Source organism: Corapipo altera, unplaced genomic scaffold, assembly GCF_003945725.1.
Source record: "Corapipo altera isolate COAL_440 unplaced genomic scaffold, ASM394572v1 1b, whole genome shotgun sequence".
Taxonomy (NCBI): Eukaryota; Metazoa; Chordata; class Aves; order Passeriformes; family Pipridae; genus Corapipo; species Corapipo altera.
Genome location: NW_020884881.1, coordinates 6132798 through 6154042, shown reverse-complemented (window position 1 = coordinate 6154042; position 21245 = coordinate 6132798). Strand labels below are relative to the sequence as shown.

General features: G+C 36.7%; 1 protein-coding gene across 10 annotated transcripts in view; it reads left to right on the top strand.

Annotated features, from left to right (window-relative positions):
- The window catches only part of FAM19A5 (family with sequence similarity 19 member A5, C-C motif chemokine like), a 509545-nt gene that overhangs the window by 333827 nt on the left and 154473 nt on the right, over positions 1 to 21245 (top strand). For 6 of the 10 annotated variants that reach the window (XR_003527111.1, XM_027639730.1, XM_027639732.1 and 3 more), the window contains one exon: positions 4306 to 4433. Coding sequence is in view for 5 of the 10 variants with exons in the window: in XM_027639730.1 (XP_027495531.1) it covers positions 4306 to 4433 (128 nt within the window). In the remaining 5 variants the exon portion in view is untranslated. Of the gene's footprint in view, positions 1 to 4305; positions 4434 to 8690; positions 8811 to 21245 lie in introns of all 10 variants that reach the window. The other 4 variants (XR_003527108.1, XR_003527112.1, XR_003527107.1 and 1 more) reach the window with 1 other exon arrangement.

The window sequence follows — 21245 nt, the reverse complement described above, 5'->3', positions numbered from 1 at the left end:
CTACTTCAGGCATCTGGAATTGACTGATAAACATCAACTAAGCTGTCTTTTGGGTCGGTATTTTTGTTGTTTGTTTGGTTGGTTGTTTTTTTCTTTATTTTAGTTAGACCCATGCACCATGGTTTTGCTTATAATTTTTAAATATTCACTTTACACACCACCTTTTATGCATAACATGATATATTCTGAAGTCATAAGTCTCTGTATCCAAATGCTGTTTTAATCAATATAATTATTCAATTTTTAAAAAGTACATTTTTACTTTTTTTTCCAGGTTCATTTTGCAACATAAAAAAAATAAAAAAAATTCAATAAATTGTAACAATCTGAGTGTTTTAATCTACCAGATTTTAGATGGCTGTAAGCTTTTGCATTTACTGCTGCTGAACAAGATTTATCTCAGTTTTTTGCTATCATAAAAAGATGATGATTTCCAGTTAAAAGATTGACTAGAGATGCAGCAACTGATAATTCCCTGAGTGTAGAGTGAATGTGGGAAAAGGAAGCATAAAAATAAAGCTGATTTTCTGTAGGAAATATGTATATAATGTTGACAGGTGAGAAGCTCAGTGACAAAACTTACCTAGTTGCAGTATTTAGCAGAAAGCAATTTGTGGTGTTCTGAAGCACTACTCAGTTGAGCAGTCTTGAACTGGACCATACTGATCATGAATGGAGACTTTTTTTACTAATAACTGGAAATCCATTGCAAATTGCTCTATCTTACAAAACAGTTAAGATCACTGGTGAATAGCTTGACATTATGTTGATACAACCTCTGCTTGCCTCTAACACCTCAAAACTGTCTGAAAAACCCTTGGATAGACTCTATTTGTTCTCCAGTTCAAATGGCATTACCTGGGAAAGCAATTCTACCATATGCTGAACACTGTCAGTTCCTATTAACTTCAGTTTAAGTGAAGGGGCACAGCTCTTCTTAGGAGATGCAGAGTAGTGTCAGCACAGATTCTTAAGCTGAAATTCAGTTCTTTGCAGAAGGTCTACACAAAGCCTATGTATCATTTAAGTGCCACTTAATTCTTTATAATGGAGCTGGGAGTGGATTTGAAGAATCTGATAGGCTTTTTGCTCTCTTGTCTGCAGAGGGCTGAATTTCACCCCTAGTGAATATGCACAGTAAAAAAGCAACTACAGTGCCTCAGGAAATACAGCGTATTCCTTTGCTTTGACTAGTGTAACTCAGTTTCAATTACTGATGAAAATTCTTTGATACTATGCTGATAGAAATCGTTGTACACTTTGCTCCCTCCCTACATTACAGTTTAGCTTCACTCTGATATAATGGGCAAACTGAAAAGTGAAAATGCAAAAATAGAGGTAGTTTTGCAGACAGGAACAGGAGCTCACTTTTGCCATGGTGTGAGAGAAACTGTGTGTTGGTGAGGCTCCTGAAGCAAAGCGACAGGCAAGTGGGGAAGCAAAATTAAAGGAACGTGAGAGCCTGTAATGGGGAAGAGACCCCAGGGGGAAGCAGGGTGGGGAGACGAGTGTGGGGAGCTGAGGGGACACAGGGATGCTATACATGTTTGGAATTACTCCTGAGGGTGTATTCAGGAATTTTCAAGTGTTAATGAACATTTAATGTTTAGTACTATGGTTTATATTTTTCTGTTACTGGTATTGATCCACACTACTTCTGGCTATGTGTCATTAATAGATTAATAAACCATTTTGATACTACTTTTCTTTTAAACCATATGAACTGAGTAGCTTTTCCCTGCAAAAGGAGTTGTACTGATTCTCAAGGCCTAAATGCATGAGCTGGTCTGTGTACTTAACACAGAAATGTTGAAGACTTTATGTTCTGTAAAATATTCTTAGTGTGTCCTAAATTTGTGCAGATATAGCCAATACCCAGAGCAAGGACCCCATATATTTGTGATAATACCAGTAGCTGCATTCTGAGATAGCAAGCAAGCAAACACTGAGAGTAATTCACAGAGGAGATCCTTTTTTTTTTTTTTGAGGATTAATTCAAATTGTGTTTCCAGAAAAACCTCCCAGCTGAGCTAGTAGAGGCAATCTAGTACATATTTCTGAGTGTAACTGACTATTCAGTCTTTCAGTGATCTTTCATATTCTTGAAACATTGATAGAAATAGCCATTTTGATATGTGAACTGTGAAAGATATGCATGCATATGGGTGTGGTTTGAGTTAATGTTTTACTGAACTTTTTCTGTTAAGCCTGCAACTGAATGCATGCCTTCACTGAGAAAGGATGAGGCTATTATCTGTTACAGAGGAGATGTTAGTCTCAAAGACTGATATGATCCAGTTATCAGTAGAGCAGTACCTATGGAGCCCAAGCACAATCCAGATTTCTGTGGATTCGCTTCAAAAAATTGTAGTTGTGAAAATTATTTTGAAGTCATTCTACCAGTGAGATATATATTGCCTAATGAACAGTATAAATTCCTATGTAGATGTTTTGAAGCTGAAGTGTTTTTTGTAATGAAAATCTTAATATGAATTTCAAGTTGAGCTTCCTCTGAAAGAAATCACTGTTTGTTATATTGCTAGACCTTACCTACAATTGTACCGGAACTGAGGACACAAGTTGTTTCATGTCAAAATATTATAAAGGATTCTATTAAAAGATTTTAAATTGCACTTCTATTTCTTACCATGATCCAGTGGCATTGGGAATTGTATTCTTAATAACTCCAAACAGAGAAATTCAGGCTGAATCACACATTTGGGTGAGCATAAAGCTGCAACTCCCACTGGGATAGATATGCATTTTAATCTCCTTGGACCCCAGGTTAATTTGGTGCAGTACAAGCTTCTTGTACCCTTATCTTGCCAAGTCTTTCTCCTGTAGTCCTCTTTTTGGTGGACTTATGATTATTGAAGGCATTTTGTGTGTATTAGTGTCCCACATCAACACAGAGGGAGGCATGTTCTGTGTCTCTGTATGTGGAACAAGGTCTGACCTTGAGTCCTAGGACACTTATGTACAAATTGAATTGGTGAAGCTTTCTTGTAGTCCAGCCAAGGATTGATGAGATGATCTCTGAAGGAACTGAAGATACACATATTGTGAGCCTTACAGTCTAAGCAAAAGTTAGTTTAGGGGACTTTACCTTGTTTAGCATGAGTATATGGCACTCTGCAAGGGCGTGTATTGCTGTATATGTTATGAAAAACATCCCAAACACCTCAGTCTACAATTTTGTCAACCAGGGGAAAGTGAAAGAATAACAAAATACTAGATATTAGTAATATTGTTTACTATTCTATGAGAGGGAACTCAGATACTATAAAGGTGAACTCAAAAGAAGTAGTACTACACAGGTAAACTCAAAAGAAGTAGTATTATAGTCCAGAAGGAAATCTACAAGTATTAAAGCTCCTTTTCTCCCTGCCTTGAAGAAAAATTTCTCCCTATAACTCCTTTGCTACTTTAGCTACTATAGATACTTTTGCTGCTTTATAGCTGCTTTATTGCAGCTAGAGCTCTGTTGTTCCAGACTACTTGCTGTGTGCGGCTTTTGAGGAAATTTTGCAGATCCAGCTTGCCAGAGACACAACCATTAAGAGATGACATAAAACACATATCACACCATCTTTCAGTTAAGGACCTTCCTAACTAGACTTCTTTTCTCTTGTAGTAGGGTGTTTATACCTGTCTTGTCCCTCTGCTTATTATTGCCTTGTCCATGATTTCTCAGCCTTTGCTTCCTTCAACACCTCTCTACCTTATGTTCCTAGTTTCTGCCCCTAACTATACCCCTGCCATTGCTAGTATCACGGAATTTCACAACTGCTGTGATTATGTTGACCCCTCTAACTCTTTATTATAGCTTTTCTCTTTACACTGTATGTCCCCTGTCTATTTACACTGTGAGCACATCAGGATAAGGATTGTCTGTTCAGGTTTAAGGAGAGTCTAACACAATGGATCCTGGTTGTGGGTCACTTTTAGGCTACCATAATGATTACTTAGGACAGTAAGGCTTCAATTGTTAGCCCTTCCAGCTTTGATTGGAAGGAGCATGAAATAGGAAAAATAGCTAGTTTCTATGTTCTTTTGTTTAGTAATAGAGCTGTCTTTTGTTTTATTGCTGGCTTTTAAGTTTGAAATGAAATTTGTTGGCACAGCAGGTGTTGTAAATAAGTTTGTAAATTGCCTAGAGCTGTCTACATGATAACCTATTGCTGAATTATCAGATGATGAAAATAGACAACTCAAATGAGAAAGTGTTTAGAGATAAGTGAAATATGAATTCTCCTGCCAATTGTTTTTGGTTTTGTTTTTTCTTCTTCCTTTTCTGTTCCATAGCACGAATTATCAAAACAAAACAGTGGTGTGAAATGCTTCCATGTTTAGAAGGAGAAGGCTGTGATTTGCTAATCAATAAATCAGGCTGGACCTGTACGCAACCAGGAGGACGGATAAAGACAACCACGGTAGGTCACTTCTCGGTTCTATACTTCATTAATTTTTCCTTTCACTTTAGTTTATTGAAAAACAAAAAATGAGACTTTAATTGTTTTTCAGCACAGTTATGTAAAGCCTGTTGCCTTATAATTAATCTGTGTGCCCAAGTGTGCATGTTGAAATACACAGCAAAGTTCTCACAAAGGATAAGATTGGAAAGAATAACAAAGGAAATTGTGTCATTCCAATGGTTACTAAGAGTGGAAATCATATCAAGGTTTTCTTAAAAGGCACACGTGGTTTAACTAACATTTCTATCCAGTCTGAAGACAGTATCCTATTGCTTCCTTGTACATGAATTTTCTTATGCTGAGGTAGTGTAGGATGTAAAACTGAACATATGCTCTAGCAAAGCAAAAAGAAAGCTTTCACTGGAGTTCCAGAGAACATATTTTTGCTATTCCCACTATACTGGAAAAGCAAATTACCCAGATCTTTAGTTTTCAGTGAGACCTACAGAAAACATAGGAAAAGATCCCTTCTTCCAGTTTTCTTTTAGTCCTGGTTTGTTGATAAACCCCTCAGTTCTCTGATTGGGTGTCTTGGGGCATGTGCTTTTAGTGAAGCTGAAAGTATATATGACAGTAATAGTTTCTATGGCCTGTAATATATCAAACAGATTTCTAGAAAATTATCTCAAATGCCAGTAATTCTTTGACTTAAAAAATGGAAAAAATATGAAGAGATATAATAGAGCAATTTTCTGATAGCTTGCTAGACCTCTTGAAATTATTTCCCCTCCTTATAATCTTTTTTTAGGTTTACAGGGAACTTGAGTATAATTTGAATAAGTGCAATTTCAAGAATATTTAGTCTTAAAAGTACTTATCAGTGAGGACTAAATTAAAACCCATCATCCCCTGCACAATTTCTCTGTCTGAGCAGGAGATAGATAGCAGTATAAAACTTTTTATTGTTTTAGAATGCATGTATTTTGGAAAATTAATGTGATTTTAACTTTTTAAAAAGAAGGAATATTTGATTGTGCTTTATGAGATACAAAACAAATTTTGTGAATTGTCTCTGTTTTGATTCTTCTATATTTACCAGATATATTATTCATTATGGACAGGACTATAAAACTTAACTCAGTCTCTGAGGCCTTACTTAGATATGGTTTACCTTTAAATCTTTTGCATTCAAGTAATGTAAGAGTGACATAAAAAAACAAAGGAAGGAAATTGCTTTTTTAACATTAATGCCAGCTTTCAAGGGCAAGGAGATCTAATACGGTAACTTTGTCATACTTGAAATATAGTCTTAAATCTTGTTAATTTAGGAGTTTTTTTCTGTATCTGAGGTAAACGGAAAACCCATGTACTGTGACATATTACCAGCCATCATTTTAGTTCTTTATTTGATGTTTTATGCTAATGGCATGACTGAGTAATGCAAAGTAAGCACAGGATCTATCCTTCAGTTTCTGTCTTTAATGAAGTGATTCAGATATGCTTTCAGATTAAACACCAGAAGCCTGATTCTGAACTCTTACTTGTCTGTATAGCTCTTTAATGCTATTGACATGAATGGAATGACTCATGAATTTGATTAATGTAAATGAAATCATAATCGTGCCCCATCGGTAAAACTAAGGCCATGGCAAGTGTAGTATTATAAAACAGACTCCCCACACAGATACATCATTGTCATTGGTGAAGAGAGATTCTGCCAGAGAGCCAACTGTAGAACAGTTCTGAGCATAAGCCCTCATCTAACATCAAGCAGTTTTCAACAGTTGGTATCACACATGCAGACACACAACAAACACACAGTACTTTTCAGTCAAGCCAGACTAGCAACTCAGAAATAGAAGCACTGAATGCAGAAGGGGGAGAAAGAAAAAAGAAAGAACAAAAACCCACCAGAAACTCTAGTCTATAATACAATATTAATAACATATTATGAATTAAAAAAAAAAAAATGGTTCTTTAGCCACTTGGTTGAATGGTAAGTTTTGGACAATAGTAGTAGATTTGGAAACTATGTCTTACGATGACTCCATCAAATGCATGACTGTGATTAAAAGAGAGAAAAATTTCTAACCAAAACCATGAGACACTATTTACTGTAGCAATTCTCTCAGACCAACAGCTGCTAATGCAGTCAAATAATTTCTATTTCAGCTCCTAATCAACATACATGATTTGCCAGGCCTAGCACAGTATTTAAGTGTGCTGGGAAGGGCAAGAAAATTAAATTAGCCACCAGGTAGTATGGGGAAATAAATGCCCAGACATATTGAATTAGTTACTTTACATTGTTATTAAGTAGAAATAATTCTTGACCACATCTCCAGCAATAGCCAGGTTAGGTCCTTAGATTTTTAACTAAATTTTATTTACGCACATGTGTTAATTTTATATTTGCAGGCCTTTCCTGATGATATAGCTTGCATCTTAAAGATATTTTTGGTAGTTGGCCTTGTGTTATCATAGTAGTAGCAGATCATATAGCAGAGATATCACTGTTTGGTAAATGCTGAAACAATAATTTGCCACCCATACTAAAGCCAGAATAGTACTGAACTCGGATGAACTGAGACCAGCTGTTTTGATAATACCAGCTTTTGCATTGATTCCAGGAGGCTGTGTAGAAGTGCAACCTTTTAAGTACTGAGCTTAAAAGTAGCACACAGAAAGGTAGGACAAGTAGAGATCTTATGTAGGACATGAATTTCCTTTTATGTGAGAATATACTTTAGGACTCATTTTTAAATAAGTTTCTAACAAAAAAAGGAAGAAATAGGATTCCTTTTCTGTAGATGAGTTTAACATTTAGTATTTTTTCCATGAAAATTCCAAGCAAACAGCAAATGAAAATACCGATTGCTGCAGAGCAAAAGCACAATTTCTGTAAATTGTTTAGAAAGGGGTGCTGTTACTTTATATTTTGTGTCAAAATTGTTTACACTTTCTATGCAGAGCCAAATTTTTCAACTGCCTAGCACTTTTTGTGATCACTTCTGGAAATAATGCAACCAAATCAGAATTCTGTCCTCACATAGGTAACAGTGTTTTATATCCATCTTGTGCTCTCTTTGCAAAGCCATAAAAGACTACACAAGGTGCAAGGCAAAGGAAAATCAGACTCCAAGTATATTCTAAATGGATCTGGATGTCACTTCTGCCCTGTTGTTCTTTCTACAAGGTGTGAATGAACCAAAGATTTTTCATCTGCTAAGAGGCTTTTAGAATTGAGGACTGACTGGGCTAACTGCCAATCTATGTATTAAGAGGCTGACTGTCAATACATGGAAACAATATGGGAAGTTGTAAAAGAAGATAGCAAGAGAATACTACACAATTGTTAGCTATTTCAACATATAAGTACTTTCATATAACAAATGTTCTTACAGTCACTTTAAAATTTCCTGCCTTAAAATTTCTTCTCCCTTTGCTATCCTTATTACTCTTTCAATTATTTATCAAAAATTAAGCTATATGATTTTTTAAAGTAGTGCCAGGAGATATGCCTTTTTTTTAAAGACGTTGCTGAAAGGCCTGTCTATTTTATAGTTCAAGTATAAAACTTGCTAGTGTATAGATGAGAAGATACACAACGTATTGGTTTTACAGGGGAGATTAATTTTTTAGCACCAAATTGTGTATATGTTGCCAATGATCCATCACTACCTAATTGTTACTTAATTAATTCCTTCGTCTACATAATGTGATTTCAATGCATGGAGCTTAACAGAACATTCATGCGCCAGTTTCTCAGTAGCTAACCTTTTAAACCTTTGTGATTTTACTGCTAAATTAGCTGAAGTGGGAAATTAAGGAATGTGGAGAAGCTAAGAGAGAGCTCACGGTGGATAAAAGGTGTAATTACTCTGACATGGAGCTCAGTGCTTAGCTGGTAAAATTTACTAAGGATCTAGCTTCACCAAGGGACCTGACTTTCTTAATAGAGTTTACTTACACACAGAGCAACTTAGCATTCCCTACCATTAATATAAATGACATGCTGGCTGGGTTGGAAAGGAAATTTGTTCCTTACCCTGAAAAATACAATACCTATTTGTATTGTCTGCAATTTAAATCAAGATTTTTCTGCAAAGCTTTATCGTACACATATGTATGATAAAATAGATAAAATATACTGGTTTGCTTCTCATTATGAACAATGTGTTCTCATTCATAACATTACATTCAAGGTAAAAAGATAAATATATACATATATATGTTACATATTTGTAACATACTTGAGAATTTACTTTTTTTTAGACTGAAGACCAGCTGGAAATGTCCTGAGGCCATGGTCTACTGATCTGAGCTTGGGACTGGGAGCCAGAAACTCCTGAGCTCTAATCCCGGCTCTGACAGTGACTCCCTCTGTGGCCTTGGGTAAGTCACTGAACCTCTCTGCCTCAGTTTCCCCAGCATTAAAAATTAGATTAACAATTCTTAGTTCCATACTTTAGTGAATTCAGGAGTCCTGACATAACATTTTAGAGGTTTTGAAATTCAGAGTAACTTTAAAAAAAAAACCACTGTTATTTATAAATGTCCTTATTGGTGATACTCATGTTGTTGTTAGGTATTCACATAACTCTGGCATTCCTGTACTTAGCCTCACCTGCATTCCAGCTCTGGGTGTTTCTAAATGTGCATTTCACATCTCCACAGGTCAGTTGATGTTGTTTGATTAAGCTGATTTTGCAAGTATTTTGATATCCCACCAGTTCTAGTTCTGTGTCCTTCTGGGATACAATACCTACCAAAATAAGCTTTCAGGCAGCACCAAAATAGAGCAGTGGATTAATGCATGCATGCCATGCCAAATTAAGTTTCCCTCTTCCCCTTTGTTAGAAGTGGTCAATTCATGAAACAGATACAATAAATCCACTTGTCAGCAGTTCATCTACTAAGTTCCTTCACTGTCCTAACTGTAACAGGAACACTAGATACAGACCAAGACTATAGAGGCTACTTTTCAGGAGGCTGGTGTATTTCCTCTTCCTAATCCAAAGAATGTTTTTTAAAAACAAGCAGGCAATTATGATCCTGAATTTTCCATCATTCATGGTCAACTGTTGGGGAATCAGATTCTTTGGCTACATTTAAGCTATGGGACTGTCTTTGCTTAAAGTCCATGAACATGCATGATTGTGAGTGCCTATGTCTTCTCTTTTTTTGTGTGTCTCTCTTTGTGATGGCATGCCTGCATTGCCTTGTGAGAGATCTTAGCAGCAGCAGAAAGGGCTCTCACAAATGTACTTACGTGGTGAAATGGATCATTAACTCTTTCAGGTCATCCTCAGACATACTTACTCTTACTTTCTTATTGTCACTAAGAATCATCTCTATTCTTAATTCCTGCAGTCAACCAGTTAGAGCTTCATGAGCTCTGAGACTATTGCTTCAGTAAGCATCATGCATCACAAAGTCCTTTAAAACTAACTCAGGTCTCAGTAGTGTGGTTCTGAAATTGATATTTGAATAAAATTTTCTGAGGCCACACCACATAACTGGAAGCTAGCCTGAAATACCTTTCAAATGTTAAATCATTTATGTATTCTACCTCTTATATATACATATATGTACCAAGTCGAGAAAGGGTAGAACATGAACACCTTCTGCAGAATGTCTTTGGCAGATATGTTAAGATCAAAGAAGTCATGATATTTCGATTTATGACTGTACATATGAACTACCAAAACTAGGTTACTTATAATTAACATCTCATTCTAGTGTAACTGCATATCTACAGGATCAGCCCTAGTCATTGTGCAGTGGTTTAGCTGAACCTTCTAATATTTTGTCATTAATTTGATGTTCTTCTCAGCAGAAATAGCTTTGATTATGAGACAAAATGCCAGTTCTTACCATATCATAGCCATGTGCTTCAGTGTGCACTCTATAGATCTGTATCCCAAGGCCTAAATTCAACCTGTTGTTTATTTCCATGGCTTACAAGAGATTTTTATGCTTTGAACAGTTTCCAGTACTCATCGTTCACAAAAGGTATCATAGTTTGCAATTGGGTCATGATTGCAGTACTAAAACTAGATTGCTTTCCATTAATTTCCAAGCAAGTTAGTATGGAAATTGGATGTCTTAAGTCTCAGAGAGGTTAAAAGTTAAGTTTCTAAATCCTGTGTTAGAAAAAAACAGTAGCTTGAGACAACTTACAAGCAGAGTGGTGAGATGGTCTTCATGGCCCCATATTTTAGGGACTTCATGCACTAGGGAAATGAAATTAAAATAAAATTCTCATGATGCTGAAGCCCCTCATGAAGGCACCATGCTATTCCTATTTTGTAAGCTGCGCACTTCTTTGTCATATGAATGTATTGAAATCTGCACATTCTATTTTTCATCATCCTTATCAAAATGCACTTCTTTGTTCAAATAACTGATCTTCAAGTCCTAAGCCAAAATACTAGCAAAAGTTTTGCAACTTTTGTAGACTTTATGTTGAAAGGAGCTGTCAGATATTCGAAGAACTACCTTTAAGATATAAGGTGCCTTCCTCTGTCCTGAATACTGGCTCTACTAACGTTCACAGTACCTGAAAAGATCACAATTTACTCCAAGAATAATGTACAGTAAAATGGCAGGGTAAGTTGAAATCATAATTTGTTACCTTCTCAAATGATTCCTTTGAAGAAAATAGGGGATATAGGAGTTTTTCTTCACTTTCAGAGCATTTATTTTCCAGTTATAATGGGGACCTATAATATCTCCATTTTTATTTGTCTCTACAAAGTTACAGAAAATATGAATACCTATTTCTGCATGGGCTATTTTAAAGATATTACAATTCCTGTGCATATAATTAAAACCAATTTTCAGAGAGATAAGCTTTACAGATATATATTTTCTTTCAGGATTCCTTTTTCTTATTTCATGTTTGGAATTTGCTTCTAGTGTTCAGTCCAATCTTACAACGCTTACTTAAGGACAGGGAAGTTTCAGATTCAGTGAGAAAAACTGGTTTCTGTTTAATGCTTAGGAACTATAGTTTTTGTTTATGATATGGATTAATCTATATTTAAAACCAGTTAGTTCATTGTAAAATGAGCTACATTCTGATCTGTCTCGAGGTCTGAACTGTCACTTTCAGTAAGTAACAAAAGCTGATTCTACCCAAGGCAATAATATTAAGTTTCCAATCATCTATTTCATGGTTTTGTGGAACAAATTCTGTTTTCAGTAAAAAAGCCAAGCAAAAAATTCATAGGTTGCTTTTATTTTTTTCTGTACTTTGAAAGTAGAATTCTGAAATGTAAATAAAACCACATATGCAACTTGGTGAGTTCATTGACCACTATGTCATAGTGCAAACCTACCCAATAAATTATGGACATCTAAGAACGTTCAAGTGTATCCAAGACTTTAAAAGCTGCATTTTAAGGAATGCCTAAATTGTTTAGTTGGTCCTAATTAAAAAAAAAAAAAAAAAAATAATTTGAAATTCTTTCCAAATTCTATAATTTTCCAGTGTACCAGTAAAAATTATGGGGTTTTATGGGGTAAAATCCATCAATATCCTCAAAACCAAGAAAAGAACCTACGTTTTAAAAATGGAAGTATCAGGACATAGTTCACAGATTCGGTTATCTGCATGGCAAAATAGCAGGCCCATCAAAGAGTGAAGATGCTAATAATAGATTTTGGTATTATTGCTTAGCACTTTAATCACCATTCACATTTAGGTAAACCTTTCCAAATACTGAAATAGCATCATAACTGGTCTAAGAAATAAACATCTCAAGAATTACTACTGAGATGGACAAAAGGGAACAGATAAACCAAGTTCATATTAGTAGTGGTAATACTGGGTCTTTTTTCATTTGACAATTCTTAGCATAACAGATAGACATTCTAAATCTGATTTAGTTTCCTCAACTTATCATTTTAGTGCATTCAGATACTTAAGGGTATTGAAGGCATTATCATAGGGTGAGGATACGTGACATAGAACCTGTAGACCAGTGCCTTTGTGGGGTGACAGCTGAGTGACATGCAGAAAATGCTAGTTCATTAGTTGTGTTAAGCAACTAAATCTCATTCCTCATCTCCTAAACCAGACAATTTGATACGGCGCTGCCCACTTCTACCATATATGTTTCATTATAGATTGATATTGTCTGAATGTTTTGATTTCTTGCATGAATATGAGAAAATCAATTTTCATTTAAGAAGTGACTGGAAAGAGAGTCTATTGGAGGAAACAAACATGAAGATAACTTGTGCAATTTTTGTGCTGTAAGTAGCACAACACACTGTTTGTAAGAAGTGATTCAATAGATGCTGTATGCCATGTAGTTGAACTAAAGGGAACTGCAGGATACATTGTAAATGTGGAAGAAAAATAGATTTGAAATGCAAACAGGGAAGAAAGCTGGAAAAGGCAACAGAGAACTTGAGTATATAGTTTAAATCATGTATTTTCTGGGCATGTGGTGTAAAATTATGAAGACCGGGAGCTGGTATGTTGCATCAACATCGAGAATTTAAAAATGCTAAAGTTGCTGCACACCAGTTTCACACAATGAAAGTGTTCATGCCACAAGTGTAAGAAGATGAAGTTGTTGTACATATATATCCATTTTGGAACATTTCCATTTTTAAGAATATCCCCAAAGATTTCTGTTAAAGCATGCAAAGCAAGCTAGAATTCTTGGACTGAACAAAACAGGCAATGAATAAAGAAAATGAAAAAGGTTATAGTTCAGGGATTTTTATAATACATTTGACACATTATTTCTTAAAACCATACTCAAAAATTAATTCAGAAAGGCATGTCACATTGAAAACTGTCATTTCAACAAGATGCTGATGGAGGACCTGTGAACAGTTCATAATAACACTTAACAGGAGTGTATTGATCTAGGTCAAGGTGGCCCAGGAAGTGACAGACTTGAGAAAGGTCTAATGTTATTTTATTAAGAATGGTTTCAAAAGGATAAAAGATGTTAAGCTCTTAAGTGTTATTGAAAATCTGTGAAAGGTAGACACATAACAGACATTTCTGTTTTCCAGTGTTCCCCTGCTATATTTTTAGTAACCGTTTGGAACAGCAATACTTAGTAGTATTATGTCGGCACATAAGTTTCTTTACCTTGGTGGCAGACCTAAAGGATGAGTTTGCCAGTTTTTTGATCTAGTTAACTCCTGCCTGTGAGGCTTTATTCTCAGCTACTCCTTTTGTTCACTTGCATATGAGCATGCTGGAGTATGCAGAAAGACAACTCAGTTTACAGTGTCGTGGGAAAATGATAGCCCAAAGCTGGTGCTATTCCTGCTTTTCATTAGACCTTAGCAATCTCATTACATGGCAGAGACAAGAGTTTGGAAGTGAACAAAACTGACTACTCCTTAATCCAAATAAAGCCAGGCAAGGGTGGGACAGTAAAATCAGTCAGCAAAATATAGAATAAGACCTTTTCTTTCAACTGACAGTGCAGCTTCATGGTAGCCTAAACCAATCTAAATCCAAACTGCTCCAGACCTATTCTCCCAAACCACTCTGGCTGTATATGTCTGACCTCTATTTTGGTCAGACCCTAAGTGCTTGTGGAAATGTCTGGGATGCCAAACAGGCACCACTTTTTCCCAGGTTGTCTTTCAGCCACATCAACTTCTGATTGTGATACTGCAGATCAAATCAGAATAACAAGGATACAGAGATACAGAGCAGTTTAAATTTTTCTAGGCCAGTATCTGTGGGTTCCATCTGCCTTTATTACATAGTTCCAATGCCTTTTGCGCCATCACAACTGCTGCGGGATACCTAGTTAGTTTTTTTTTCCAGACAACACTGCTATTCTTCCCCATTTGCACTTACCAAAGAACTCTGAAAATTACCTCTGAAATAAAGACAGTTGCATTAAATACATCCCTCATATGACATATACTGGTGTACCCCTTCATGAAAGTGTGGAAAATGTTGTGCTTCTCTGGAGCAGGGATTTTAAAGCTAACCTCTCTAATACATTTACTTTTTAAAAAATATTCCTTTCTCTTTTGTTCTTTTTATTCCTACCTCTTTTCCTTTTTCTCCATAATGTCCTGAGAATCTCTTTTCAGAGTGATTTTTCCCTTACAGAACAATTTTTAGAATTGTTCTAGCCACAAAATAGTTATACAATCTGTGGTCTGGCAGTGTCAAATATGTAAACAGAAAAAAAAAGTTGTCAGGGTTATGGGAGGACTGATACTTAATTCTTATAACAGTAGAGGTAGCCTTTCGAATCCTTTCTCCCGCAATAGCCCTTGTAGGTGATTTGTCACCCATCTGAAAAAAACTTAAGGCTAGATGGGGTGAAGTTGATTTGTCATGTTTATTATGCCTAATCACTGATAGATTTTAATGAAGGATAGTATTTTGCAGACTTTGGAGGTAAATTCCTGCCTTTCATGTGAAACGACTCATACAACTGAAGGTACATTTAGCAGCCTAAGTTAGTGATAGTACTACCTCAGGTATAGGGATTACTGCAGCTGAGAGGTGTGCAGTGATGCTTTGAATGGAGAGTGAACATCCTGCTGTAACATCCTCTGTATGTTTGACACACAAATCTAGAATGAGAAAGATCAGGTACAAGCCAATTATGAGAGTTTTCACTTGTCTATGAGATTTGACACACCTGGGGCTTGGACTAGGACATAAATTATATGATGAAATTTCTTTCTAAGAATTGCAAATTTTGAATTGAATGCACAGCTGGGCACACCATAAGTGTCTGAGCAAGGACCTGAGCAAATGTGCCTAACTGTACTATCCAGTCAGAGGAGTGGGTACCTATCTAAACCTCCACCAGGACACTGAAATTTCTGTCCTTAGTGGTTTTGTAGACAGGTTAAGTATCTCCAAAAGACAATTAAATCTCTTCAGAATGTTTTTTATCCAATGTCAATATAAAAATGCATATATATTTCATGGAGAGTGATCTGTATCCTCTGTTTAGTTCTCTGATGAGTGTCAGTTACTGGGCTTGGGCAAATTATCTTGTCAGTTCTCCATGGGACTTCAAGATTTGCTGCTCAGCGGTTTAATTTTTGAAAGAGGAGTGAAAAATATTCTGATTTGAGATATTTTCCTTGTAATCGTGGCATTTTCCTGGAATGCAGGAACTGGAGATTCAATTTCACTTGCCATAAATAGGTCTAGATGCATCCTGAGTGATTGGTCTAAGTACTAGACTGATATACAAGCTATGCGTGGCTCTGTTGTCATCATCCTTGGCTGAGATACAGACACGTCTTTCCTAATTCTTCCTAATATTCTTGTCTGCCTAAATCTGGAGAATAGTAGAAGGACCTTAGTTTAGAAAGATAGATGTCCATCTCCTCAGAATACACACCTCTAAGTCTGCATTGCCAATAAAAATTTTTAGTTTCATATTAACTTCAGAAATACCTAATAAATATAAATTCTAAAAGACATGCAAATTAAAAGATTGGTTTTGGAAGGTTCAGAATGTTTATTGCCTAACCTAAGATTTTAGGTAGATTGCCTTATCTTTTCATGTTACTTGCCAAGTGATCATTGCAGAATTTTTTGCTGACTTATGAAATATTTTCATAGTAAGGTGCTTTTAGTGGAAAAAGAAGACCTTGGAGCCATTAGGGAATCTGAACAGAGGCTGTTGCAGGCAATCCGGAGGATCAGATTTGCCTGTATAGCACAGCCATAAGTGTGTTCAGTGATACAAAATGCATTTGAGGGAGGAAGATTCCAAACATTTAAGTTTGATACCTACTTTATAGTCAGGTTTTATGTCTTTGTTTTTAAAGCAAATCATCCCCTCTGGCTCTCATTCCAGAAAGCAGTTTGACATGGAGAGCTGCATTGCTTTTGCCTTCATTTCAATAAGTGCACACTTGTACTTCTTAGATATGGGAATCATCTGATTTTCAGTAGGCTTTGTTACATTAAATAACATGTCTTTCATCTTTGTTTTTCCTTTGTGAACTGCTGTTTTCTTCGCATTCTTGATGTAACTAACTCTACTGAAATCAATTGTATAACATGAAGAATTAATTTGTTTATATAATAATGATAGTAGGTCCTCTAATTACAATATAAATGCTTTTTCAAATGGCTGTGTTTCATCAATAATCTCTTTGTCCGTCTTAACAAATGGTAAAAAATATAAGACCACTGGCAGATGTTTAAAATTGTATTAGCTGGTCAAACCAAGAGTTCTCTGGTGCATACTATGCAGGTGTTCTGCTCAAGGGAGTGTGAAAATGTCTCTACCTGCATTGCTGAAGTAGTCACACTGTTCTGATGGGTTGTCATCTGAATGAGAGCAATATATATACTTAGTAATACAGAAATCCACTCCCATTCTATCCCCTAGAAGTAATATTTTATCTTTCATTTAAGACCATCAAAATAGAACTAGACCAAAACATCCTCTTACTCTGTGCTTTGTGCCAAGCTTTTATTTGTTTTTAATTCAACATCTGCAGTAAAACTCTTAACGTTAATAAAAGAATGGTTGTCTTTTTAAATGGTGACTTGAAAGAAATAAAGGGAACTGATAAAATCACATTCTCTGCAATATAAACATTTTAATGAAAGCTAGAAATGCATGATTTTATAATGTATTTATATTTTAATGTGTCAAATTAATGAACTTTAAAATGAAACAAATTTTGGAGCATCTCCCAAAGTGTTGCAGATGTTGCTGACAAAGCAGTCTATATTTGAGTGTTATTCATATTGGAAGATACAGTACTGAGCATATTTGTCAGCTCTTAAAATTATTGAAGTGTAGGGAATTTGCATAGACATAACACAATTTTTGAAAGGAAAACAAAAAATAGACACGCAAAAAACATCTGCCATATAAATGTCTGTATTCATACAAAGAATTCTGCCATGAAACCGAGTATTGCATAAAAATTTGGCACCATAGCTTAGAAGAGTGTTGTAAGTAGGTTGTAAAAAGTAAAATGTCTGCACAGCAGGGTTTATATGACTTTTCAAGGAAATCTTCATTACAGTATTGTAAAACTTATCCAAAATCAAATAATCTGAATAAAACAGAGAAAAAAAAAAGACACAAAGCCACACTCACTTGCAGGCTAGGGATATTAAGAATAATTGGAAGGGCTTCTATAAATATATTGCAAGCAAGACAAAGACTAAGGATAGTGTTGGTCCTTTCTAGAAGGAAACGGGAGACCTGGCTACCTTGGGCAAACAGAAAACTGAGGTTCTCAACAACTTCTGTGCCTCAGTCTTCAATGGGAAGTGCTACAGCCATGCCACCGAAGTCAAGAAAGCCAAATACAGGGACTCAGAGAATGAAGACTCCAAGCCCACTGTAGGAGAGGATTAGGTCTGAGACCATCTAAGGAACCTGAATGTGGACAAGCACATGGGAGGAACCTGATGAGATTCACCCATGAGTCCTGAGGGAGCTGACAGACGTAGTGGCTAAGTCCCTATCCATCATTTTTGAAAAATTGTGTCAGTCAAATATGACAATCAAGTGTGGAAGTCCCCAACAACTGGAAAAAGCGAAATATAACCCCTCTGTTTAAAAAGGGGAAGTGAGAAACCTGGGAAACTGCAGACCAGTTCAGTCTCACCTCTGTGCAGGCAAGATTATGGAGCAGATTCTCCTGGAAACTATGCTAAGGCACATGGAAAACAGAGAGGTGATTGGGATGAGCCAACATGGCTTTGTAAAGGGGAAATCATGCCTGAAAATTTGGTGACCTTCTATGATGGGGATATAACGTTGGTGGACAGGGGCAGAGCAACTGACATCATCTGCCTGGACTTCTGCAAAGCGTTTGTCACTGTCCCACACAACATCCTTGTCTCCAAATTGGAGAGACAAGGATTTGATGGATGGACCACTCAGTGGATAAAGGACTGGCTGGAGGGCTGCATGCAGAGAGTTGTGGTCAATGGCTCGTTGCCCACGTGGAGACCAGTGACAAATGATGTCCCTCAGGGGTCGGTACTGGTGCCAATACTGTTCAACGTCTTTGTCGTTGACACAGACAGTGAGATCGAGGGCACCCTGAGCTCATTTGCTGATGGCACCAAGCTGTGGGTGCAGCTGGAGGGAAGGGATGTCATCCAGAGGTACCTCAACAGGCTTGAGAGGTGGGCCAATGCCGAGTTCATGAAGGTCAACAAAGTGAAGTGCGAGGTTCAACATCTGGGTCATGGCAATCCCAGACACACCTACAGGTTGGGCAGCAAAGTAATTGAGAGCAGCCCTGTGGAGAAAGACTTAGGGGTGATGATTGATGAAAAACTCAACATGAGCTGGACATGAGCCGGCAGTGTGCGCTTGCAGACCAGAAAGCCAATGAAATGCTGGGCTGCATCAGAAGGAGTGTGGCCAGCAGGTTGAAGAAGGTGATTCTCCTGCTCTGTTCTGCTCTTATGAGACCCTATCTGGAGTGCTGCATACAGCTCTGATGTCCCCAACATAAGAAGGACATGGGGCAAGTCCAGAGAAGGGCCACAAAGTTGACAAGGAGACTGGAGCACCTACCCTATGAAGACAGGCTGAGAAAATTGTGGCTGTTCAGCCTGGAGACGAGAAAGTTGCGTGGAGACCTCATAACAACCGTCCAGTGTCTGAAGGGGCCTATTGGGAAGCTGGAATAGGATTCTTCATCAGGAACTGTAGTGATAGGATGAGGAGTAATGGGTACAGATTGAAAGAGGAGAAATTTATGTTAGATTTCAGGAAGAACTTTTTTACTATAGGGGTGGTTAGACACTGGAACAGGTTGCCCAGGGAGGTCGTGGATGCTCCAACTCTGGTAGTGTTCAAAGCCAGGTTGGATAAGGCCTTGAGCAACCTGGTTTCATAGAAGGTGTCCCTACCCATGGCAAGAGGGGGTTGGCACTAGACGATCTTTAAGGTCCATTCCTTAACAGTCTATGATTCTGTGGTCCACAGACTGAAAAGCTAATAGTTTGAGAAGGGACTAATAAACCTCACTATCAGAAACCAGGTTAGGAGTGTTAAGTAATAAGGTTAACGTGTTATTGTTGATGTTTTCAGACTGATTTTTATTGATTGATTTTGTACATGTCATATGTTTTTTAAGCCTGAAGTTGTTACAGCTTTGCTGACAAAATGATTCACTGGAAAGATATAATAAAACTCCCAAGAGTTCTATAAATAATTCAGTAATTCCTTCTATTTTTTATGGTTTTTTTCCTTTTTATTTTTACTTGTTTGCTTGTTTTGTTTTGTTTTTAACGAGACCTTGATCCAGTCAAGCTGTACTCACAAATCATGTACAGGTTGTGAAATTTTTGCTAGCATCATCAAGACTGAAGACATACTGTACTGTATTGACTACAGCATCAAGTATGAATTCTTGGTACAAGTTCTCAGTTGTCAGCATGTTGCATTAATAAAATTACATTGAATTCTCTGTACATTATTTCAAGAATAGTCCACTAATTCATATTCAGACACGAGAATGTTTCCAAATAAACCTTCTCATAAGATGAGATTTATGTTTCAGGGATAGTTTTGTGCCTACTTATAAATGCAAGGGTTAACAATTATTATGACAGCAATGATACAGTCATAGAATCATTTGGTTGGAACAGACCTTTAAGATCATTGAGTCCAACCATTTACCTAATACTGCCAAGTTAACCACTAAACCATATCCCCAAGTGCCACATTTATATATCTTTTAAATGCCTTCAGGTCTGATAACTCCACATTTTCCCCAGGCAGCCTGTTCCAATGCTTGACATCTGTGGTGAAGAAATTTGACTTAGTATTCAGTCTAACACACACATCCTCCCTGCCCCGTCAGTGGCAACCTGAGGCCATTTCCTCTTATCCTATGACTTGGAAAAAGAGGCTGACCCCCACCTGGCTACAATCTGCTTTCAGGTAGTTGCACAGAATGATAAGGTCTCCCCTGAGCCTTCTTTTCTCCAGGCTAATACAGACCTTTGTCTATAACTATATATTTCTGTGCATGAGGGCACCTATGAGGCTCAGGGTTATCCAGCCTCTGCTCCTCACAACTGGGTCTGACCTATACAGTGATCCAGTCCTAGAAGACTTGGCTGTTATGTGTGGACAGTGCTTCCAGAGAAGCCAGCAGGTGAAGCAGAAGTGATCATGTACTTTGCATGACCTCCTCAGCAGTGTGAATTTTTTCCCTTTGCTTTTTTCCTTTTCCATGAGAGCAGAACTGAAACTCCATTCTCTTACATAATTTGCTGATAGTGATGGTGTTTTCTGAGTCTTGCTAAACACAGAAAATCAGAATTTATTGAGCTTGGTTCAGTAATATTCTGTTGACCAGCACTAAGTATGTATGTTTCATCATACTGCACTCTTTTACAATAACTCTACTGTATAATGTAAGAAAAATCTAGGGTTTTCAGTGCTAGTATACAGTGGCAGTAATTAAATTGCAGGTGTTTGGGGGGGCATATTTATGTTCCTAGAATATGTGAAAAGGTCTGTTGTTGATGAATAATGAAACACTTTAGAAAATCTTTAACCTTTTCAGTAAATGAACAACAACCATAAAAATAAAACTGAGTTCTGTAAAGCCCATAAGATAGAGGTAATATTGCTCACAAGTTATTTCCAAGTGAGTTATTCTTAAGGGGCATAATATCAGTACAGAAAGAAGCTAATAGGTTGTATTTCTTAGTTCTCTGATACTATCTTTTTGTACTATGAATTCTGGAACAATATCCTTTAAAAATGGTATTCCATTAGGAGACAATAAAGAGAAAAAGATTAAAGAAAAGATAACTACAGTAAAGATTATTATTAGGACTTATTTCTGGTTTTGTAGTGT